Source organism: Balearica regulorum, chromosome 10 (genome assembly GCF_011004875.1).
Source record: "Balearica regulorum gibbericeps isolate bBalReg1 chromosome 10, bBalReg1.pri, whole genome shotgun sequence".
Classification (NCBI taxonomy): Eukaryota; Metazoa; Chordata; class Aves; order Gruiformes; family Gruidae; genus Balearica; species Balearica regulorum.
In genome coordinates, this window is record NC_046193.1 from 13,941,221 (window position 1) to 13,964,290 (window position 23,070).

A 23,070-nucleotide genomic window follows, 5' to 3' on the forward strand; every position below is an offset into this window, starting at 1 on the left:
TGGCTTTCTTGATGTATATATCTGGTTTCCTAATCAAATCCCACAGAAATAAAGCTTTCACTTAAAAAAAAAAAAAAAATTCTGGACTTCTACCCATAAAAAACTTCTTGGAGTGACTTTGGTGCATTGCTTTTGCTTGTCACTACAGCGCTAGGGCTGGTATAAATAGCTTGGATTTATCACGGTGGCTTGTTAACTCTCAGCTGCACGATGAGCCTCTAATGGGTTGGTTTTCTAGGACCGGAGTGGGGAATCACAGTCTGGATCGTGTTCCTGCTTCAGGGATGGGATAACGGCTGGGCTGTCCAAGGCAGCCGTGGGTTGGAAGGCAAATCTTCCTCCAGAGAGCTGTGCTGATGGGAACATTAATGTTTATTGCGCCTGTTGAGTAAATAAAAGCCTTGTTCTGCTCCTGAGCTGCCTACATGTCCGTTGTACAGCCCAGTGCATGGTGCTGCTGCCAAAAGCCTTGCTGTGCCTCCAGGTCCTATATGGCCCTGCATCATAAATGGTGATTTTCCATCGTTTTATTGCTCGTAATTGGAAAGTTGACCCAGAACTCCCTTCAGAAGAGACTGTAGAGCCCTGTATCCATTCACAGCACTTCCACTGCCCTTAGGAAAAGATTTGCAGGTGCTCTGTGCACCAGCGATAAGGCTCGGCACGTTATTTTAGGTTATTGTACAGAGCTATTCCTATTTCTGGTCTGGCTTGGGCTTTCTAGTTTGAGTGTCTACCAAGTTTGTGGAATATGATAAATGAGATTTTTGTATTTCCATCTCTCCTGACAACGGAAAGAAATTTCTATAAGGAAACACATTTTTTTAATTATAGGTCTGACAGCTACCTCCACTTCCAGTCTCCCCCATCCATAACACGCTCCGGGGAGATTAGCCACGTTGCCAGGTGCTGGCTGGTAGCTGTCCTTATATCTGAAGTAACAGACTGTGCTTCTAGCATTAGGGGGTGTGGCCAGATACTTGAAGCCTTTCATTTAGTAAAAATTAGCAGAAACTGCCAGGAGATAGACAGCAATATATTTGGTATGTCCCTCAACTTTTTTTTTCTTCATAGTGCATTTCATTAGAAACTCAGGGGAGCTCTTCAGTTAATAACGTGTCTGTCTTCAGGGGTGGTCAGGGCCATCATCCCTTTGCCTGAAGATCTCTCCATCCACCCTGAGATGTCCTCAGCTGTCGTCCTGGCTGTTCTCCTCCTCCCTCATTCGGATGGGATCCTGGTCCTGTGCCCAAAAGTGGAGATGACAGAAAAGAATGAGAAATCCACACTTTTAGGAAAGGTCATGGATTTCTGTTTGCCTCAGGTGGAAGAGCCAAGCCAAACGGCACTGCAGCAGGTCCGATGTGCCAGGCAACAGCGTGCACGAGGCAAGGTGCTGCTGAGAAAGGAGCAAACCCCTTGCAGGGCAGGGACTGCTGGCCTCACTGTTGGAAACACTGCAACAGCGGGGGGGTCCTGAGCTGTGGCTTCCCCCTCCAGCATCTCCAGGCACTCGCAGCAGGCATTGCCCTGAATTTGGTAAAAGCAGTGCTGGGCGCCCTGTCAGCAACAGGGAAAGCTGTGAAGTTGGCACACAGGGATGTCAATTTGCTGGTGACTCAGCGTCTGATTTATCCCATCCATGCGATGCTTGGGCGGGAAAAGCTTATTAATCAGGTCTGTATTTCCAATGCAGCTTTGTGATTTAGGGTCCCCTGTGACTAAAGTTTTGGTGAGAGGTAAGTTGTCATATACCTCAGTGGCTTCTGGAAACGGCTGGCAGGCTGGGGAGAGGTACCCTAGACCGTGGCAGCACCAAGGGTCTGTCACCTCCCAGGATGCTGGGAAGGAAAAGCCCATGAGGGCTGAGCACAGGTCGAGGAGCATTGGGAAAACAGGGCACTGCCGCAATACCCAGAGGAGAAGGCTGGAGCCACATCGTGCTCAGAGGAGGGGGTCCCTTTCTCCAGCCCCCCGGCACAGCTGACTTTTGGCTGCTAGCGCATCCCCTGGCTGCAGAGGTACAGCTCAATCACTAATTCGGGGCTCCCTGTTGATGTTGGCTCTGGCACAGCGGTGGTTTCTATGGAAACTCCAGAGGCAGATGCAGGGATGGCATCAGCCGAGGTACTGCCAGCCCAGGTATCCCAGGATATTCCTCCCAAAATGCAGGTAGATGGCTACATGGCATGTCGGGACGGACCCCGCGGTCACCGTACCGGGAGGGCAGCAGAGGCGATGGGGCAATGACACTGAAAACATCTTGTGAATGCTCTTCTTGAATCATTTCCAACTTTTCTCACGCCACAATGCCCCCGGCAGACGGCACAGCCTGCCCCAGTGGTGTGCCGGATGCTGCCGCACTCTGCCAGGATTCGGCCTCCCGTCTCTCCGGCTCTGCTACCCATCTGACGATCATGCTGGCTGTCTTCTCCGAAAGGTCAGGCATCTGCGCTTGATATTTACCCGGACCTGTGAGATCTTTCTAATATCATATCAGTGAAAGATCGAATCCCTTGCCTGTGTCTGTGACCGCTGCTCTCTGCTTTGGGGTGCGTGACTCTGCATGGAGCAAAGCCCAATGAGGCTCAGGCGAGCCCATGGCACCGGGCAGTTTGGGGTGGTCACGCCCTCACCTGTGCACCCCTGAATGTCACCCACAAACACCACCAGCACAAAGCTTACCTTTCCTTCCTGGTGCCGGTAAGTGGAATATGTGGTGTTCCTGCCTGGGAGAGCACCCAGACACGCTATATCCTTTCAGACAGGGCTGTGGTGCTGGACGGTGCCCCAGCACCTTTAGGCATCTCGTCTCATTTCTCAGCATCCTGGCAGCCCTCACCACGCCCTGCCCTCTCTTGCACCCCGGCGCTCTCTGACAAAGCCTGTCTCCTGCTGCTGCCTCCACCCCCCGCAGCCCCTTTGCTGAGGGCAGCCCCTGCTCAGCTCTCCCTCTCCGAAAGGAGGGATGGATCCTTCCATTGCATCGCCCTGGCAGTGGGGAAAGGAGCAAGAGCGGGTCCCTGCCCCATGGCATCAGGTCCTGCCTGGGATGGGCTCACCAGGCTCTCCCTTGGGAGAGGATTTTCCCAACAGGCTGCAGCACATCCCTGCCCGGAACAGGATAACCAGGGACAACATGACTCCAGCAGGTTAAAATTCCATGTGTTTCATTTATTTGAGGTGCTATGTCACCTCCTAGGCACTGAGCTACAGGGCACCTCTGTGCTACATGAGACATCGACTGGGTCTACGACGACACAGCACTCACTGCTACACACATGGCGCGGATGCGCCGCGGCACGGACAGGGCCGGATGGGGCAGCGTGGCCAGTGACAGTCCTGCCACCACCGCTCTCTCCACACCGCTGGCCGCAGCCCTCCTGTCAGGCAGGATTTTGCCCCGGGCTCTGCCATCACAGTGGTGCAGGAGCCAAGAGGGGTTTCCAAAGCATGACAAGAAACCACGGCTGCTCTGGCACCTGGCATCACCCCAGAGCCGGGTCACCCGCACACACGGGCACGTGCACACCCTGTCCCCGTCTTCAGGCACTTGGTGCTCGGCCGGGGCTGGTCCCCAGGGCCCCATTCATGGCACCTCGCGCAGGCACAGAGCCTCGACGGCGCCGCTGGGGCCCTGGGCTACCCCACCGATGACGAAGAGCAGGCTGGGCGTCGGGCAGCTGGAGCAGGAGCAGCGGCCGGTGGGCATGGGGGGCAGTGGCTCCCACTTCTTCCGTGAGAGGCTGAACCCTTCCACTGAGTCCAGCGGGCAGGACTGGTTCCCTGCAGGAGACGGCATGGCATCAGCCCCCTGCAGCCCTCTGTGCACCCCAGGCTCTGCCTTTCCCCTTTCACGCACTGGGGGTCCCAAATCCCTGGGCTGTGGGTGCTCTGCGATCCCAGAGACAATTAGCAGGGGCAGAAGAGATTTAGCGGCATCCTGACGGGGAGGGCTGTTGGCACTGATGCCACACTGCCGGCTCTTCCCCCATGCTGGCACCCCACGGCCATCACCAGGGGATAAAGGAGGGCAGCTCCAACAGTGGCAGGGCTCAGGAGCAATGCCACGCTGCAGGGATCCGGCCAGCACCGCTCAGCTTCCACAACACCCCCTCTTGCTGCAGAGCAGGAGGTCTGGCTGGCCCCAGGCGAGCTCAGCGGGGTCCGGCAGCCCTCGCTGCAGGGCTGGGAGTGTTGTGGCCAGTGCAGCCCTCCCCACTGCATCCCCGCTGCTGAGTGACAGCACTAACCTTTCCCCAGCTCTCTTGGGAGAGGGATGCGGCGCTGCAGCCCTGTGCGGCAGGGCTGAGCTGGCATGGCTGCGTGAGCCCGGCATGCTGCACATTAGCTGGGGAAAACCTGGCTGGAGGGTGAAATGGGCAAGTGGCTTGGAGGGGGCAGCCTGTGGGGCAGGGCAGCAGGTCCCCCCAGCACATGGGTGGCATAGGAGGGATGCAACAGGCAGAGCTAAGGCCACATCGTTGTGGAGGGTGTTGCGATACTCCTGTAGTTTTGCACAGTTGACCTCCCCGCCACCATACAGGTCACTGATGTGCCACAAAGGATGGGGATGGGAACATGGCCACGTGCCTACCCCTGGCATTACCGAGGCCACCCACAGCCACCACTCTTCCTCCCAGGCAGCCAGCCACGAAGTCAGCTCTCTTCTCCCTCATGCGGATGGCACGGCTTGACTTGCTCCATGCACCTGGGGGTGAGAGGGTGTGAGCATCGTCTGCCGGAGCTCCTCTCTGTGAGGCAGGCATCTCTGGACACTGAGGCCAGGAGACACCCAGGCTAATGGCACCCCAGGAATGCAGGGCAGGATCTGCCATGCCTGCAAGGGGCTGATGCTCAGAACCTGGATGAACCACGTCCCTCGGGCACGGACACCCCTCACCAAGACCCAGGGAGGCATCCTGAACTCACAGGGAAAGTTCCCACCCCACCCAGGGACACAGAGCTCACCTTGTGCAGGGTCGAACATCTCCACAGTGTTGACAAAGTGGGGACGGGAGTAGAAGTTGTGGGGTCCCGGCTGCTGCAGCCCCCCCAGGCTGAAGACGACGCCGTCGGCCATGGCGCAGGCAGCGAAGGCGCGGCGGCTGGGCATGCTGGGGTAGCGCGTCCAGCTCCTCGTCTCCAGGTCGAAGGCCTCAAAGGCGGTGACGGGCAGCTTGCCCTGCCGGCCCCCTGCGCACAGACCAGACCCTGCGGCTGCCGGCATCCCGAGCCGGCACCATCGGTGGGCTCAGCAAGCGGGATGAGGCCCGCTGGCTGCAGGGCCAGTGCGGGAGGGCAGCACGTAGCCACCCTGGAGGGCACCAGGTCACCCCTTGTTCCGGGGAGGCAGCGGAGGGACAGGGCAGGGGCGCGGGGGGATGCTCAGCTCGCCCCAGCAGCACCTACCCAGGATGAAGATCTTGTTGCCCTGCAGGAAGGCGGAGGCGCCATAGCAGGGGGTAGGCATGGAGGGCAGAGGCTGCCAGTGGTCCTTTGCTGGCTCGTAGACACGAACCAGCGCCTGGGGAGAGGTGTCTGCACCCATTCCCCCCAGCGCATAGACGGCCCCGTCTGCAAAAGAGGCGGCAGTGAGGTGGGGACAGCCATGGGCAGTGCAGTGGGGCTGCGAGTCCCCCCCGCGCCCTCCAGGGCAGGCAGCATGGGTGCTCCTGAGCCCCACAGCCAGCTGCCGTTCTGGGGTGGCTGGGGAACGGTGAACATGGCCAGGCCTGAGGCCAGCAATGCCCTGACCCCACTGGGACACCTTCGCCCCCCTCTCCACTCCATCCATCAGGCACAGAGTGGAGCACAAGGCCATTGGCTCTAATTATTCTCGGCACTACCATCTCCCTGGAGACACCATGGCAACACAGCCATGCTGCCAAATCCTGCTCCTGCTATGGCCGGCACCCTTGCCCGCTCCCACTGCTGCTCTGCTGCCCCTCTGCCCTGCCCACCCTGCTGCAGCCCGGAGCCATGCCACGCATCCCCAGCCAAGGAGCAGATGTGGGCACTGTGTACACCACCAACCCTGGCCCCCCCAGCCCATGGGCTGCCAGGCTGTACCAAGGCTCGGAGGCTGCTCAGCAAAGTTTGGGCAGGAATTACAACGTGCTCAGTGCACAGCATGCTGAGCTGAGCTGCAGCAGGTTGCTTGGTTGCCCTGGCACGGCTCCCAACCAGGGCAGCCAGAAAATGCTCCTGTGCTTGGAGAGGCTCTGCACCACCCAGCCCCAGGCTGCAATGGAGCTGCTGGGGCAGGATTATGACCCTGCCATTAAGTGGCAAGTTCGACTGCTGGGTGAAAGCCTCATACTGCATCCCAAGCAGCAGCGGGAATCAAATCCCACCTGAGCATCCCTGGCCCCGGCATCCCCAGCCCTCACCTCTCTGCACGGCTGAGATGCCCATGGAGGGCTGAGCCAGCGCTGCTTTCTTCTCCCACTTGCCCTCATCCACGTGGTAGACCTCGACGGAGGCGAGGGGGCTCTGTGCCACATCCACGCCGCCCACCACCAAGATCTGCTTGCCCAGGACGAGGGCGGCGGCGCCTGCCCGCGGCGTGGGCAGTGGCGGGAGCGCGGTCCAGCGCTGGGCCGGGAGGTCGAGTACCTCAGCGGCGCCCAGGGCTCGCCCGCCGCCCCCGCAACCACCCAGCACGAAGAGCTGCCCGTCGCGGTGCGCTGCGCTGCAGTACACGCGCCGCGTGGGCATGGCGGGGAAGGCGACCCACGCGAAGGCGCCCGCGCCTGCCGCCATGGGCCGGTCAGCCGCCCCGGGGGTCCCCGGTCCCTGGCCCCGCTGTGCCGCCCATCCGGCCTGGCTCGGTGCTGGCCCGGCTCTGCCCACCACCTCCTGCAGGGAGAGCACCCAAGTCAGCACTCGGGCACCCACCACTCCCCCCAGCACCAGCGAGCCAGCGAGCCTTGGTCGTGTGACATCCCCGTGCTCCCCGGGGCTCCCACCTGCACCCACCGGGGCTCCTGCACCCCGAGGCTCCCTGCCCACCCGATCCGGGCCCCCACTCCCCGAGGCTCCCTCCCTGCACCCAGTGGGGCTCCCGCTCCCTAGGGATCCTGAGGCACAGCCTGCACCCCCTGGAACTTCCGCACCCCGGGGCTTTCAGCCCACACCCGTGAGAGCTCCTGCTCCCCGGGGGTCCCGGTGCACGGCCCGTACCCCGACCCCCCCAGGCTCCTGCTGCCCGGGACTCCCGGTGCACAGTCCGGACCCGCCGAGGCACCTGCTCTCAGCGCACAGCCCGCACCCACCGGACTGCTGCTCTGCGCGGCTCCCGCTGCACAGTCCGCACCCACCAGCGCTCCCCGGGCTCCCGCCCGCAGCCCGCACCCACCGGGGCTCCCGGTGCCCAGACCGGACCCCCCCCCCCCCCGAGGATCCTGCTCCCGCACCCACCGGACTGCTGCTCTCCGCGTCTCCCGCTGCACACCCCGCACCCACCAGCGCTCCCTGGGCTCCCGCCCGCAGCCACCGGGGCTCCCGGCGCACCGCCCGCACCCCTCGGGCTCCCGCCCGTATCCCGTCACCCCCGGACCGCCGCGCCCGGGCTCCCCGCGCCGCCCCGCTGCCGGGAGCGGGGCAGGGACCAGGACCGCGGCCGCGCTCACCTCTCCGCCCGCTCCGCTGCTCTCCCCGCCGCTCCGCGCCGCCGCCCGCGCCGGGCCCGCCCGCTGCTGGTGGGGGCGGTGCCGCGCCCTCCCCGGTCCCCCCCCCCCCCCGCCCCCCGCCGGGCCCCGCTCCCCTCCTACCGGCCCTCCCGGGGCCCTCGGTGCCGCTGCCGGCCCGCCGTTCCCCTGCCCCGTTCGCCCCACGGCAGGGAAAGGGGCTGGAGAGACCCCTCGGCGGCAGCCAGCGGCGGAACCCCCGGCTCTGCCCCCCCCCAGCCACACACCGCCAGTGCCGGAGCCACCCCAGCACCGGGCTCAGGGAGCCGAGAAGCCACTGCCCTGCCCTGGAGAGGAGCCCTGCCTGTCACCGCTGTGGGGCTGCCGGGGACAGAGCGTGAGCTCGGCCCCGCTCTGAGCACGACCACGCCAGGGTCTCTCAGCAGCATCAGGAAGGTGTCCACGGGTCCAAACCCACTAGTGTCACCTTCATCCCCACTCGGCCGAGCCCTGCGACGACACATGGGGAAATGCGCTTTCCACCAAACAGCACGGGCAGAGCCAAGGGCAGGCAGGAAACTCACAACAGAAACAAGCTAGAAAGGTTTGCTTTAAAAACAGGCAGAAGTGACACGGCATCGCTAGCTCTGCCAAGGAGAACACCACAGCACAAACAGCACTCGGGTGTGCCGCTGGTAACACTGCGCTGACCCCGGCACCCGCTCCGCACCAGCCACCAGCGTGGGAGCAAGAAGGGAGTGTGAACACTGTGTGGCTGCCTGCGTTGCCCCTGCCCCACCAGCCAGGCGGATGGCTCCCCACCGCGCTGCTGAGGAAAGGAAAACCATCTCCTCCAGGGATCCCGTCACACAAGCTCCCAGGATGCTTCTGCTCAGGTATGGAGGCTCCTGGTAGGACCGAGCGGGTACATCACGCATTGGAGAGGGGACAGCTCGAAGCAGGAGCCCAGCCTGGGACTTGGCCTGCACGCCAGGGGTGTTCCAGTCCAGAGCCCCACAGCCCTGCGAGGCGGCATCACTGTCCATCCCACTGCGGGCTCGGGGCGTCTTTCTCCACGCGGGCCAGGTAGCGGTCGTAGTTCTCCTCACACCTCCTCACGCAGCGCAGGAAATAGTCCTCGTCGGCAATGGCCTCCAGCAGGTCAGTCTGCACCAGGCAAACGTTGTACAGCTCTGAGGTGGGAGCATGCCTGGGGCTGCTGCTGCCCTGCTCCGAAAACACCTGCAGGGAGACAGCAGTGCACAGAAGCGCTCACATCCTCTGCGGGCAGCGGCGCCAGGGCACAAGCGCAGAGCTGGGCAGTGGCGTATGCACCCTGCGGTGCACCCTGCCCTCCTCCTTGGCCAGGTGCCTTCATGTGGGGTCAGTAGCAGAGGGCAGCGGGTCCTGCCTGCACTCCAGCAGCAGAAGGTGAAGTTTCTCCAGATTTCCCCTCCCTCCCACGAAGCCCCTTTGGCTCAGAACCAGCTCATCACAAGACATCGCTGGGCCTTCCCCTAAGGAACGGGCCACACCACGCAGCTGGAAGAAAACGGCTCTGCGGAGCGGCCAGTCCCAGGTAAACCTCTGCCAACAGCTCTTCCTTTGGCTGCCACAGCCTGTCGCACAGGAGGGATCAGGGACTTCACCTTCTGATCTTTACCATGGCTCTGCCGAAGGCCACCTGGTAATCTGTTTCTGTCACTGACAGCAGGGACGCCGCAGAGCTAGTGACGCAAGAGGAGGGGAAGCTGGCGTGCAACCTACCGATCCTGGCTGCAGGACAGCAAAGTCCCGGCAGTGGGGATGAGCCCTGCTGGTGAGATGCTCGGCTGCCGCCCAGACCCCAGTGCGGTCTGCTGCCACCATAACTTGATCCTACCTGTCTGATCCGGTGTGGGGGAGCCCTGGGGCTGGCTGCACAGCTGCCCTGAGACAAGCCATGCAGCCTGACTGACTAGCCGTGCTGGCTACAGATGGCAAAAGAGCGAGCTCCTTGATCAGGGAAACAGCCCGAGGCTGAAATGCAGCAAGTGGAGCTGTGTGAGCCATGCTCCAGCTGCTGCACACACGCAGGCAGCAGCTGCTGCACACAGGGACCTCGGGCTCTCAGCAGAGCCATCCACATTAATTCATGTGAATCAGGCATGGCACAGACCAAAGCCTATTCCTGACAGGTCTGCTCCAGGCAGTGACAAATCCTGCCACCAGCTACAAATCCACTGAGCTGAGAGCTTGTGTGGAAGGGAATATCCAACGAGCATCCCATCCCTTGCTGCTCCCCGGCTGACCATTAACCAGCTTCTGCAGGTTTCCCCCTCCTTGCGCTGCCCCTCCTGGATGGAAACAGGCAGGGGTTCAGGCTGCCTGTGGAGCTGCAGCTCTTGTTTGAGCATTGACAGCTGTCCAACTGCCAGGCGCATTTCTGTCTGCATAACCGTTCCCTTTTCCAAGCGTGCTCCACCACAAACACTGCCCTTTCAATTTGGTGCCACAGACAAGCCACGGCCGCACACCGAGGCTGGCTGGCCTGCCGCCATTGCTGCTGGAAGCGGGGCTGACTCACCCCAGCGGAGCAGAGGCGCTCGGCAGTGAGCGCAGGCAGCCAGCCAGCACCTGCCGTTCTCTGCTGATGGCCCATCTCACCCTCCCCGTGGGCAGCCCCACACATCGTTGCCACCGACACTGGTCACGTGGGGTGCAGTGACACCGCGGCTATGCCTTGATTCCCCCTTTGCAGGCTCACGCTCATGCAAAGGGGACAAAACATGCCTGATGTCATCGAGGACACCCCCCAGTGCAGGCAGCTGGCAATGGAGGGGCCTTCAGCCGCCTACCTGGGGATGAACAATGGTGTCCGCATCATCCAGACGGATGTTGTCATCAATGAAGATGTGGTGAACACCAGGATCGTGGGGGTCGATCCACAAAGGCTTCCCACCCCGGGAAGAGAACTGATTTCTGGCCCACCTGAAACAGCAAGCGGGACAAGGAGCAGTCAGGGGAGGGAGAGCATGACAGCTCTCTGGTAAAGGCTGGTCACGCTGCGCTGCAGGCTCAGGGCAACCCCGTGAGCCAGGGAAGCAGGATGGAGACTGTCCTGTCCCTCTGCCTGCTGCTGCCTCCCGTGAAAGAGAAGCATTTTGTAGCGAGGTGGCAAATCAGGGGGTGTTTGGAGAAAAGTAGGAGGTACACCAGGGGTTGGGACCTGAGGAAAGATGCGAGAGCCCCATCAGGCTGCCCATAGGCAAAATGGGGAGCACGTCAGTAACAAAGACCTCAAAACCAGGAGCTATCCCAGACTGGGAGAAGCTGGGAGAATCACAGGAGAGGAGAAAATGCCCAATCCACTTCCTCAGTGCTCTGTTTCTCACCAGTCAAAGTGGTCTTGGAAGCCTCCAATTCCCTCGAAGGAGCTAAAGTAGTCATAAAGCTTTCTTCCATCTTCCCGGGTGGCCAGCCGCTCTGCTCCCCTTGTCAGCACCACCTCTCGCTTGCTGCAGCGTATCTGGCCAGGGGTGAGGTCCACAGGGAGCTGCAGGAGCACAGAAAGCAGGAGAGGAAAGGTTTCTGAAGCAGACAGGTTGTTTCATGCCTTGACAGAGACAACAAGCAGCAGGGTGGAGACTCCCCACCACCGCAGCGTGGGAGGACAGCACTGGGGAGAAGACGAGAGGAGGTGTAACCCCCAAACCAAAAGTCATCCCCTTCCCTGGGATAGAAAGGAATGACCTCCTAACTGCACTTGCCCCCGTTCCAATCTCTGTTCCCTGTCAACGCTCTGAGGAACAACTGAAGCAGCTTCTGAAGCTCGTTCCCAGCGTTCCTGCCTGGTGTGCTGCCAGGGACAGAGCACGGCTGCGATCAGATCTGAGCCAGGGAGTCCCGCTCTGCTGCAGCGGCCCCTCTCCAGGAGAAGGGATGCTCTGTCCAACGCGGGACACCCCAGGAGGAGAACTTTCCCACGCAGGATCTGCACGCAGACGTGCTCCTCCCTGGCTAACAGCTTCATCTCAAGAAGCTGGCTGTAATTCCCCTCCGCAGAAGCCAGCGCATCTAAAAGCAGGCTGGCTAAGTTGTTTGAGAGCAGCCTGGCGCGGGGAGCTCCGTGCAGGCTGTCTGGCTGCCCTCCTCCAGCACGCCAGGCACCTCGGGGTGCCGCTCACCGCCACATCCCGCAAGGCCGGGAACTGGGGGTGCTGCCCGGCCAGGGCACAGCTGACGGCCCGGAGGGCGCGGGGCAGGTCTGTGCCGAAGGTCCTGAAGACGACGGCGAAGGCTCTCCCCTCCCGGTGCAGGGTGTCCAGGAGGCGGAAGAAGGCGGGCAGGATCAGGTGATAACGCTTGCTCGGTTCCCCCTGCACCGAGAACACGTCGTGCTGCCGGCCCGGCCACTCCAGCAGCTGCAGGTGGCGGGCGTGGAGACCGCCGAAGCACCGGCCCGGGCCGGCCTCGGTGAAGGCGGGGTCCCGGCCGTGGCGGCTGTAGTAGCTGAGGGCGCCGGGACACGGGGGGCGCAGGGAGGGCCGGTCGCTCGCCCACTGCCACTCGCCTGCAAGAGAGGAGGGTGCTCAGCCGCCGCCGCCGCCCCCCGTCGCCCGCTCGGCCCCCGCAGGCCCCGGCCCCCGCAGGCCCCGGCCCCGGCGCTCACCGGCGGCCCCGGCGCGGCCCCAGGTGACGGTGCTGAGGAAGGTGTTGAGCGCCGCCCGCGGGCCCTGCCCCGACACCGCGTCCGCTGCCACCACCGTGTTGTTCAGGTCCACGTGTAGCACCAGCCGCCGCCGCCCGGCCCCGCCGCTCATCGCCCCGGAACCGGCCCCGCCACCGGAATCGGCCCCGGCAGCGCCGCCGTTACCTGGAAACGGCACCGCTTCCGCTCGCGCCGCTTCCGCCGGCCGGCGCCCCCTGCCGGCCGGGGCCTGCGCCGCGGGGCACCGCCCGCCACCGGCGCCCCGACCGCCGTTGCCATGGACACCGCGAACGCGGCGGGGGACGTGGGCGTGGCCTGGGCACCGCGGGTGGGGGCGTGGCCGAACCCCCTTCGTGAGGGTGGGCGTGGCCCCGATCCGCGGAAGAGAGCCGGAAGCGGAAGTGTACGGTGCTTCCGGCGCTCCGCGGGCGGCCATGTTGGAGCGGCGGTAGCAGCGCAGCGGCGGGTGCGGGTCTGGCGGCGGCCGGTAGGTTGGGGCCGCGGCGGTGCCCGGGCCCCGCGCTCCCGGGCGAGGGCGCTGCCGAGCCGCCCGGCGGGGCGGCCCCCGGGCGCTGGAGGCGGAGCCGCGGCGCTGAAGGGCCCCGCCCCGGCCCCCGCCCCCCCGGGCCCGGGAGCCGGCGCGGGCCGAGCGGGGGGGCCGCACCCGCTGTCTGCACCAATCACCTCCCCGCAGCCCCGTAGGGAGGGTACCGGCCCCGGGCGGCTCTCCCCGCCCTGGGGTCCCTCCGGCCGGCGGGCCGAGGGCGCCCGCCGGTCCCTCCTTGCCGGGCCGAGCCTGGGGGGAGGGGGCGTTTGCGAGGGGAGCGAGGGACGGACGCTCGGGAAGGGACATCTCCTCCACCGAACGGTGGAGCAGGAGGAGAGGCTGACCCGGAGGGCTGCCCGCCCCGGCGGCCCCCGCCGAGCCCTCCTTGGGTCTCCCCGCCGGCCTCCATCTGCACAGTCTGCCCCACCTCCGCGCCCTGGCCCTGCCAGCAGCTGTCTTGCCCCTCCGGTGCAGCCGGAGAAGCGCCGCAGAGCCCTTTCCTCGAGCGTCGTGCCTGGACAGCCGGGCCTCTAAACCCGCACTGGCATCGCTCAAGCATTGCGTGAGGGTCCTGCCAGCACTTTGCAGCCGTGCCGGGAGCGCTGCTGGCCTGTGGCCCTGTGGCACTCTAGCCAGGGCATGTCCCCCAGTAGCGTGTCAAGCGAGGGGAACTTGCTGTCGGCTGGACATAGTGTCTGGGGGTGTGCCTGCTTGTGGCCAGCTTTCCTCCTACTACGCCTTTCACAAAACAAGACTGAGCGAATCGATGTTGAGATGTTCTGTTCCTGATGAGATGTCACAGCCTCTCCGTTCAACATCAGAATACCCCGTAAGGTGTCCCAGCTGTTCCTGGGCTTGCTGCAGCCTGAAGATGATCCATTTTGCAGCCTGCTGAGCGCATGTTGTTACTTGTGCTTCTCTGTTGGTTTCTCCCTCTCTACCAGATCAGGATTAAGCTTTACATCCTTGCTGGCTTTGCTGTGCCTGCTACCTACCGCTTGTTCACTTTGGAGGCGGCAAATCTCACCGCTGGCTGATGACGCTGGCCGCAGCTCTGTTGGAGCACTACCCTGCCTGCCTCCCCTCCTCCGTGGGAGATTCCCCGCCTGTCGCGGAACAACTGCATTATCCTCCTCCAAATCCCTCTTCTGCTGTGACGTCTGCAGAACACTTGACTGAGATTAGTCTGTCATGTGGAGGCTCTTACCCCCCTGCCCCCCGCCGCTGACCTGTGCTTCCCGTTCTGCGGCTGCTTTTGGCTTGAGTCTCTTCCCTGCTTGTGCAGCCAGCGGTAGCATGGGCATCAGGCCGGGGCCGGCGCTCCTGGGCTCTGGCATTGCGGTGAAACCGGAGTTCTGGGAGGAACGTCGGACATGAGTAGTTCCTTGCTCTGCCTGCTCAGGCGCTAACTCTTCCATTACAGCTTTCTTGCTTGCACACTGCCCTCTCCGATAGTGTCTCTGACACCTTCCACATTTCCCTGAAAAGGATTTTTCACTGAATCCTACTTATTTTGAGAGGTATCAATGATGCTAAAGATTCTATAACTTCTCGGCGCAGCATCCAGCTGCAGAGCTGGTGAGGTCGCCAGCTCAGCGTGAGAGGATTGGAGTTCTCCCGGGTTCATCACAAAGTCCTGCCTGGACTGCTCTTCAGTGCCTATTTTTTTTATTATTATTTAAAGCAATGACTAGTACTTTTGTACTAGACAGCTGTGTAGTGCCCCAAGCATGATCCCAGTATTGTCCCTCAGGCCATTGTACGTTTGGCCCCGGTGGTGTGTTTCCTTCATGCTGCCCTGCTTGAATTTCCTGCTTCCTCCTCACTTGGCAGTGAGTGCCCTTGGATCAACACCAGTTTGCTGCGACAGCAAGTTGCAGACCGTTGTTCAAACAAGAGAACAGCAAGGAGCGGTATTGCCTTGCCACAGCATTTGGCATCAATGAAGCACAACTGAAGTAGCCTCCAGCTCTGCTATCAGGTCTTCAGGAGGATGATTCCACTTTGGCAGGGACTTAGAATCAATTTTTGAGCAGAATCAGTTAGGAAGCTGGAAAATTGAACGTGACGCTGGGATAGATTTGAGGTGCTCAGGCTGCTTCGTGTTGAGATGGCTGGATCGCGCACAGGGAGAGGGTTCAATGAAGGGCTGCTTTGCCAAGGGAAAATGAGATCTAGTTACCCGAATCTGGGATGTGTCAGATTCAAACTGGAAATGAACTGCAGATTTCACTGAGAAATTGGAACCCTTTCATTGGAACTCTTCATCTTGGGATGGGTTGGTTGGGATTGCCTGAAATCTTTGTTTAGGTTTGAGGATATTTCTGCGAGAGATATTTTAGTTTTACTTCAGAGATAAATCAGTGATGGGATTTTCTTGATGATGCTTCTAACTTGGGTTATGCCCAGAATCTAACCCAATGTTCGAGTAGCCATGCCTGGGCTTAATGGTTTCAGATCCCCGCTTAAAAATGCAAGATGATTTCAGTTGCTGTAAGCTAACTATCTTCTCTCTCCTTTTGAGGTGTCAAGGGTTGTTTTTCCAGTAATTTGGACCTTTTTGAAGTGCCCGCTTGCCTAATGCCATGAATATTGCAGTGAACAATGTGGAAGAAAAAGCTGTCCATTCCTGGTCAAGAATTTCCTCTGCAGGACAGAAAGTGCTGGAGGAAGCCCTCCGAGTCTTCAACCCGATGTCCAAGGACCTTTTGGACACAGAGACCCAGCTGGTGGCCTTCATTCAGGGCCTGAAGGAGGAGGGCTACCAGCCCACAATTCTGAGGAGTAAGGATGTGTATGGGTACAGCTCGTGCACGGCCGACACGCCTAGTCAGACAAAAGAGAGCACAACCACACAACCCAACACCGCTGAGTCTGCTAAGAGTCCGGCTAGAAACACTGCAGCCGTGGCAAAGGTGTCTGCTTCGCCGACCAGTGTTTCGGTGAACTCCTCGAAAGTCTCCGCTCAGCCTGTCCCTAAAGGGGATTCCACAAATCTCCTCTTGAGCTCCTTGAAGCAGACAAGATCCGGCACGTCCAAGGCCACGGCAGTGGGCTTCCCTGCGAGCATGTATCCTGATGTATATCCAGCCATGAGACTGTCAGTGGTTCTGGAAGCTCTGGTGCCGCTGAAAACTACCGCATCCCGTTTGGAGTCTAAGTACACACGAGGGCGTCTTGGGATCTCACCCTCGGACCTTAAACTCCTCAAGGCTTCGAGTCCGTCGAGGCAGTTTTCTTCAGGCAAGAGCACTAAAATAACAGAAGGTAAGGGGTACAAGTGTTTGATAAAGAAAGCACCGGATACTGCCACCCTTGCTTTAAATCTTCTAAAGGGACCAAAGGGTGGAGTGCTGCAGGAGAGCAATGCTTGCAAAGCCTCGGGAGTCCTCAATGGGAGAGTCACAGGCAGCTCTTCCCAGGGCTGCACCACGGCACCGCAGTCCAAGACCTTGAAAATCAAAGATAAGGAACCTCTGGTGGGAAAAACAGAGTGGAAGGACAGCAGCACTTACCGGGAGAGTGTTGGGCAGAAGAGGAGAAGAGCTACGGAGGCAAGAGAAGCACCGCAGAGGAAGAAAGCGAATACCATTCCAGTCCAAAATAGATCTCGACGGGCTCAGAGCACTTTGAACCTGCTGAAATTCCGGGCCATCAAGGTGGGCAACTCGTCTTCTGATGACGAAGTAAGGAGGAGAGCACAGAAGATTCTTAGGGTCAACCTGTCTCCTGTGATCCGAATTCAGCCCTTGTCCCACTCTCACAGCGTCCCCTGAGTTTCTTCACTTTGTCACTTTTTTTTTTGTAAGTAAGTAAATATGAGCCTGGCACCAGACCGTGGAGAAGTTTAAGAGCGACTCTGGATCTCTGGTGCCTGGTGACGATACGTCGACTAACCTGCAGATGGAGCAGCCCGCTCTCGTGCTGTTTCTGCTTGTCTACCACTGCTATGCAGAACTGACTGCAGAAATACAAAAACTTGTTCGGGAACATGGGACAGTGACTCTCGCCTGCGGCGAGCCAAGCAGGTCGGAGGGCTCGCTTCCCACAGGCGCTCTTCTGAACATGGCAGGCTGTGCTCTCGTGCAGGGGGAGAACACGGGACTTTCTCATGACATTGATGCACTGTGATATTGCTCTTTTTCAAGCTGTACATTTACTGGTTTTATTTTGATCAAATTTTATAACTTTATTATCTATATATCTATATATACATATATGTGCATATGGCCCAGGAACTGTGGGAAGATGCACTTCTTCCATCCCTCTGGGATTGGGTTCGATAGCTTTTGTTCCCCCCTCCCCTTCAGCCAGTCTTTTGTTGAAAGGTGCCAGGATTTCTTTGTGACTCAGTGTTGTGACAGTCTGTTCTGGGCTCTCTTGAGCAGCTCAGAGGCAGGCAGAGTTATAGCCACTTGTTCGTCTCCAGAAATGCCAAGCAATTTGGAGAATTACCAGCTGATAGTTGACTATAGTTTTAATCATATTTTTGGTATTACCTCTGCATAAGAGTTACGGGGCTGTTGCCTGTGAGTCTGCCTGATGTCTCTAGGTGCCTCCTCTGTTCGTTGGTAGCAGAAGCTCTGAACTCATGGTAGGGTTTGCCTCCAAAGAGTGATTCCTTCTCAGCACCCAGTATCACTCTGCTCTCCCATGCCCCAGGTGCAAACGTAGAACGTGAACTGTGACTGTTAGAGCTGAAGGGCTGGAGTTGTTAATAAGAACTGCATAAAGTGTCCTGCCCACTATGTAACTGCTTTGCTGTTGCTGGATGTTTCAGGAGCAGGTTCTAAGTGCTGGTGGAGAAGACACAGGCTGTGTTTGAATGTGTTAGATACATCTTGCCAGTCCCAGAGCTCAGTGGGGTATTTGAGCCTGAATTAAAGCAGAAAAGCAGAAGGGATGACAGGATATATGCCAGCAACTTAAACACAGAGCGTTTCTTTCTGTCAGTTTGTGGGGGTGAAGCAGTAGGAGGGGAGATCAGCACCGTGTTGCGATGGGTGACAGCTTTGCTGTGCCGGCTGGGATGTTGTGAGGAGGTGTGTGGCAGGTGGGAAAGCTCCCGGAGCACAGGCTCTGCCCGTCCCCAGGAGGCACTACGGAACCACCGCAGCCGGCTGCATTAGCCTTCCTGAGCCAGGGACACACTGTTGGATGGGAATGCAGACTGTGTGCTGGCGGAGGTCGGGTCTGCTCTCTGCAGGGAGGGATCTGCAAGCTCCAGGAGAAACACCACGTTGGAGCGGTCGGTGCTGCGGCTGTCACCTTGGAGGGGTGGCCTCCGATGATCTCTGTTGGGATACTGCAAAAGCAGAGCCTGGCAGCTTGGGGACAGGGAGCAGCGTCTGGCCAGGCACGGGGCCGGCGCTACGCTGCCGTACATTCACAGCTCTGCAGCAGTGGGCTGATAATCCACTCATTCTCTTACTAGCTCAAAATATCAGTTTCTGACCTAGTAATCTCTGTGGACATTGGCTGAAGGGATGAGCTCCCCAGGGAAGCCCCATCTCCTTACGTTTCAGCCCCTCCCTAGCACTTGGCTGGATTTCAGCGCTTTGTAAAAGGGGTCAGCATCTGATCCCCAGCTCACAGAGGAAAACCGTGGCATGGAGAGCAGAGAGGAGGTTCATGACGGATTGAGAGGACAGGGAAGCTGGGCATCCTGAGGCACAGCCAGGGTTCTCCTTCCTCACCCAGGTAGAGCAGAGTGGAGGTTCTCCCTCGCAGGCTCTGAATCACATGCTCTGGTTCTGTGTGGTTTTACTGTGTGTATCTGAGCTGCTGTCAGAGATCATAACTTGCAGTGTTTGAGACTGACCTGTGAATGCCGCTGGTTGGCTGCAGAGGAGGAGGAGGAAATATTTTCTTCTGCTTCTGTGTTTTAAAATGCCCTGGCAGAGAGTTCCCTGTCCTGACAAGATGCTGGATGAAGAGGGACCCTCCATCACTGTTAATCAGCCAAAAATTGCTTTGTACCTTTTGTTCCCATCCTTCAGACCTTTCTCATTCCCACGCTCTGAAATGCCAGGTCTGGAAGTCTTGCACTGGAGTTTCTCTTTTTGGCTGTTTCCCGAGGAGGACTCTCAACTCCTGCCTGTGGTATCGCTGCCTGACAGGCTGCTCGGCGGCTTCCCCTGTTCCCAGCCCCATATAAGGGCACCAAGAGCTGTCTCTGGAGCCTCTTCTTGCAGCGCAGACATCCCAGCTGAGCGCCTGGCCTCCGGTGGGAAAAACAATTGTGCATCAACAAGGCTGAATTTGGGTCGAGGTTGCTTTTTCTTCAGCCTGAGCGGGAAGCTGAGCACCTGAGGCGAGCTTATCGGGCCACATCCCTCCTCTTCATTGCGTTTCTTCCCCCTGCTGTGCTGCTGCCTGCCTCCCCACTCTTCTCTGTCACCTCTGGTCTTTCACAGCTTGGGTCTTCGCTAGTCAAGGAGTTGGCTTGTACTGTTGCTTAACATATCCAGCAGAACATACTGCCTTAGTGATGTCCTGCCTTTCCAGGCACTGAGCTGAGTTTTGTGAATGCTTGGTGGCAATGGCTTGTCCGGTGTCCTTCCCAGGCCACCAGCAAGAGGTCTTCTGCTCTGTAGGGAGAGGCAAGCGTTAGGAACACTTCTGTGTCGCTGAGGCTCCTGACACTCAGGGACTTGCCCATCATCAGTCCAGTCTCTGCCAGCTCCTCTGCACATCTCTGACAGACCGCGGGGCCCCTGAGCTCCTGGGCAGCACTGGACCTCGATTCTGTGCCCTCCTGATGCCCTCGTCTTTCCCCTTGCAGGCAATTTGGGAACTTGACCAGAAGGATTGCAGCTTGTTATTCACAGAGGGGCTTTACAGCCCCTGGTGCCAATGTTGGCAACTGCTGCCTGCAGCTGTTTCCCAGGGGATCTGGTGCTGGCAGCCGAGGTGCCTGCAGCCTGTTGGTGGTTGGCTCCGCCGTCCTTCGTCTCAAGGCCAGGTGCGGGTGCTTCTGGTGTCCCAGGCCTTCCACGCCGATGTGCAGGAGGCTGCAGAAGGGGCTGTGCTGTGGACACTGCTGTCTGGTGTTTAGGGAAGATGTGAAGGGTTTCATCGACCCAGACCTGCCTAAGACCTGATCTAACAAGAGATCTCCCTCTGGAGGTCCCTTCCACCCCATGTTATTCTGTGACAGCAGAGTAACACTTGCCTTCCAGGGATCTGTGCAGCCATAACTGGCAGGGCACACAGAAGTGTGTTGCCTGGAGTGCTGTGGTCTCTGCTGAGCGTGCTGTATGCGGTTTGTTCAGACCTGTTTCTGTATTAGTCACTTTGAATTCATCCAAGTGCCTAACCTGGCCTATGCTGTTCCTGGGCACCATGACAGCCAAGAGCTTTGGAGACTCTTAGGGATGCTTTTACCGCATGGATTTGTGCCACTGTCACTTCTAGAAATGATTCAGCCAGCTGTCATAGGGCTGATCTTCCGCCTGATTTTGTGGAAATCATTCCTCCCTTTATTCAGCTGCCAAGAAGCAAGAGTTTATGCTTCGCCTCCACCAGTCAAGGTCCTAGAGTTTCCTGTGTGCTTCACATGTCCGTCAGCGAGGTCCGTGGGGAGAGCAGCTTGTCCTGCAGGCAGCTGAAGGGGAAGCTGACATCAGATACCAGTTGAAACCACATTGTTAATTGGTAGAAATGTTTTGAATCTCATGTCCACTGTGATCAGATTTCACCTTCTGCCACTACTTTCAGTTGGAGAAGTTTCTCCTTGGCCTCATCCCTGCAAATCATGTAGCGCGGTGCTTCCAAACTCTTTGCCTCCCCCCCCCCCCGAGCCAGCTGCCATAGCGATCCTTGTACAGAATTTCTTAAGCACTTTTCTGCAAAATAAGAAGGGATTATTTTGTTACTCCTGTTTTGTAGCCCACTAGTGGTATTTCAGTGTGAGGAGGAGGTGTGCTCTGTGGAGCGTTGTGAGTACTTGCATAGCTGGATACTTGTGACTTGTGCTGTGTTCATGGCCAGACCTTGCCAGCATGTTGGGGGCTGCAGCCACTCCAGCGGCTCTCCCCTCCTTGGGTCCAAGCTCCCTGCCCTGTCTGGGAGCTGGGCCTTTGGCCACAGCACACGTGACATGTGGGGATGGTGAGCAGGTTTGTCTCGGCTGCAGCTGGACAGCTTCCTGGGCAGGTTTAGGTGGGAGGATCCTTATTTCGGTTGTGGTTGGCAGGGTCGGTGCCGAGCTGTGTGGAGCCCCTGCCGCTCAGGCAGCTGGGTTGGTTCATGTGGAAGTGACAGTTTCTGTTTCGGTCTTCAAAATGGCACTGGCCCGTTTGCTCCTGTGGTCAGATGGGGATGGCTTTCTGAGAGGTGAGGTGGCCTGAGGGGAGGAACAGCTGTTCTGGGGCACCTCACACCTTCTCGACGGTGCTGCAGCCCTTGGCTTTGCGAGCTGGGTGGGCTGGCACCATCCATGGAGAGGGGCAGCAGGGCAGGTTGCTCCCAGGCCCTTGCATTCAGGGCTCTGTGCTGGAGAGCACCATGCTCGGGTTTCCCTCTCCTCGCAGCCTGCTCCTGCCTGGAGCTGTGTGCCATTAGGAGAGTGCCAGGTGCCTCGCTGGCTGGTGGAGCAGAGACCTTGTCCCAGAAGGCAGGAGAGACAGTCCCGAGTGTCGCGTGAACCCTGTCTGTAGATGTGACTCTGCTAGCGCTCGCAGCTTGGCCAGCTGCTGTCTCCAAAGCCGTGGTGCTGAGGCCAGACCTCTCAGTTTGCTTGGGAAGACTGAGCAAGTCTAGTGAAAAAGCGAGAATCTGGGATTAGAGGAAACCAAAGACACTGGCAGCGCCTGGTTGGCCAGCTTCTGCTTCTGCTGCAGGAGATCTGCAAACAGAGGAGCCAGGTCTATGGCATCCCGCTAGCACTTCCTCTGCTCTGCCCCTGCCCAGCTGAGGGAGCCTGTCCTGCCCTGTCCGGCAGCACCTCGCAGGCACTGGTGCTGCAGGCTCTGGGGCACGGGCGAGGGGGTGCCCTTTTGGAGCAGGTGCCCCTCTGAACCCTTGGTTTCCATCCTTCACCGGTTGCACAAACCGTCCCTGCTCGGGTGGCCAGGGGGAAGGTAACCCACTCCCTGGCCCTCATGGTGTGTGCTGACTTGTACCCTCTGGATGCCCTCACAGGGGACAGCGCTTCCTCCAGTGAGCATCCGAAATACCTTCCCCTGCGGGGACAATTAGGCCTTGCCCCGGAGAGTCCCTTAAAGGCCTTATTATCGTCTGGGACTCTCTCCTTGTTGTCTTAATTAGCCCTTTCTGTTCCTGTTGCTACAGGCAGCCCCTGTGAGAGTCTGGTGATTCCCACAGCCACAGTCAGGCATGCGGTGCTGTTGTAAAAGAGAAGGTGCTGCAAAGCCACCCCCAGAAATACCTCCCCTCCTGCCGCTGCTCTGCCTGGGACCCGATGGGACGTGGTGGGGGAGGCACGGTGTGTGAGGCCGTTCCCTCCTGGTTCCCAGCACAGCGCTCCCAGGGAGTGGCATTTCCCGAGCAGAGGCACAGCAGCCCCTCTGAGGGATGCAGGGGCTCTGGGTGGGCAGTGCCCAGCCCCTCACGCTTGTCTCTGCCTACTGTCGTCTCTAAGACAGCCGTCTCCATGCCGCAGCGTGACCGACCTGCTCCGGCTGGGACCGGTGCTGCCAGCTCAGCCGCGCGCATCCCGTGACGGCCGGGGAACAGCGACTGCAGCCCACGGGAGGGCGAGTAACAAACTTTTGTACGATGAATTTGCAACAACTGACCATCTTGTTCTTGAGTGAACTTTTTACTGTTTCATTTGTTTGTGTAGAATGTTTCCGAAGCTATATTAATATTTAATGTTTAATATGAGGCTGGGCTGCTCCACACTCAGTGTTGTATATTTTGGAATGGCATTGTTTAGTGAAAAGACAGTGTTAGTATTATTCCGCTCTTCGGAGGGAATGGGACAAAAACCAGACTGTCTTTTTTCTTAAATGAAGTGAACTTTTTGTTATGAAGTCCTAGCAGGTGTCCAGCCCTTCAGTAAAATGGTGCTCAGAACCGCCCCGTGTGTCCAGCTTTTGTTTGGGAACCAACAGACTGCTCCTCCTGGCCCCGCGTGAGTTCTGTGGAATGGCGTCTTCCCCTCAGTTCCCCCCAGTGAGGTTTGGGGTTACACAAGCCCCATTAAAGAATGCCTGGCTTGGGATGGGAAATGCTCC

At 59.2% G+C, this 23,070-nt stretch overlaps 4 protein-coding genes across 9 annotated transcripts in view; 1 reads left to right on the forward strand and 3 right to left on the reverse strand.

The window, feature by feature from the left end:
• The window catches only part of LOC142603171 (calcium/calmodulin-dependent protein kinase type 1-like), a 151,206-nt gene that overhangs the window by 61,209 nt on the left and 66,927 nt on the right, over nucleotides 1–23,070 (reverse strand). The window lies entirely within an intron of this gene.
• KLHDC8B (kelch domain containing 8B) lies at nucleotides 3,157–7,683 on the reverse strand. Of its 5 annotated transcripts, none has more exons than XM_075762203.1 (6): nucleotides 7,635–7,683; nucleotides 6,393–6,861; nucleotides 5,413–5,577; nucleotides 4,972–5,196; nucleotides 4,598–4,711; nucleotides 3,157–3,786 (listed from the first exon to the last, which is right to left on the reverse strand). In XM_075762203.1, exons 2-6 carry the CDS (start codon nucleotides 6,763–6,765, stop codon nucleotides 3,590–3,592), a joined length of 1,074 nt encoding a protein of 357 aa, XP_075618318.1. In that variant the 5' UTR covers nucleotides 6,766–6,861; nucleotides 7,635–7,683; the 3' UTR covers nucleotides 3,157–3,589. The 5 variants fall into 5 exon arrangements, with proteins under 5 accessions (XP_075618318.1, XP_075618319.1, XP_075618317.1 ...); XM_075762204.1 differs by having other exon boundaries at nucleotides 3,446–3,786; nucleotides 4,610–4,711; XM_075762202.1 differs by having other exon boundaries at nucleotides 3,446–3,786; nucleotides 4,610–4,711; nucleotides 4,972–5,220.
• On the reverse strand, nucleotides 8,224–12,576 carry LOC142603162 (uncharacterized). Of its 2 annotated transcripts, none has more exons than XM_075762195.1 (5): nucleotides 12,283–12,564; nucleotides 11,798–12,183; nucleotides 11,006–11,166; nucleotides 10,469–10,601; nucleotides 8,224–8,798 (listed from the first exon to the last, which is right to left on the reverse strand). In XM_075762195.1, the coding sequence occupies exons 1-5, from the start codon at nucleotides 12,431–12,433 to the stop codon at nucleotides 8,667–8,669; spliced, it is 963 nt and encodes a 320-aa protein (XP_075618310.1). In that variant the 5' UTR covers nucleotides 12,434–12,564; the 3' UTR covers nucleotides 8,224–8,666. The 2 variants fall into 2 exon arrangements, with proteins under 2 accessions (XP_075618310.1, XP_075618311.1); XM_075762196.1 differs by having other exon boundaries at nucleotides 8,522–8,873; nucleotides 12,283–12,576.
• Nucleotides 12,718–22,913, forward strand: CCDC71 (coiled-coil domain containing 71). Its single transcript, XM_075762200.1, has 2 exons — nucleotides 12,718–12,808; nucleotides 15,393–22,913. The coding sequence occupies exon 2, from the start codon at nucleotides 15,454–15,456 to the stop codon at nucleotides 16,642–16,644; it is 1,191 nt and encodes a 396-aa protein (XP_075618315.1). The 5' UTR covers nucleotides 12,718–12,808; nucleotides 15,393–15,453; the 3' UTR covers nucleotides 16,645–22,913.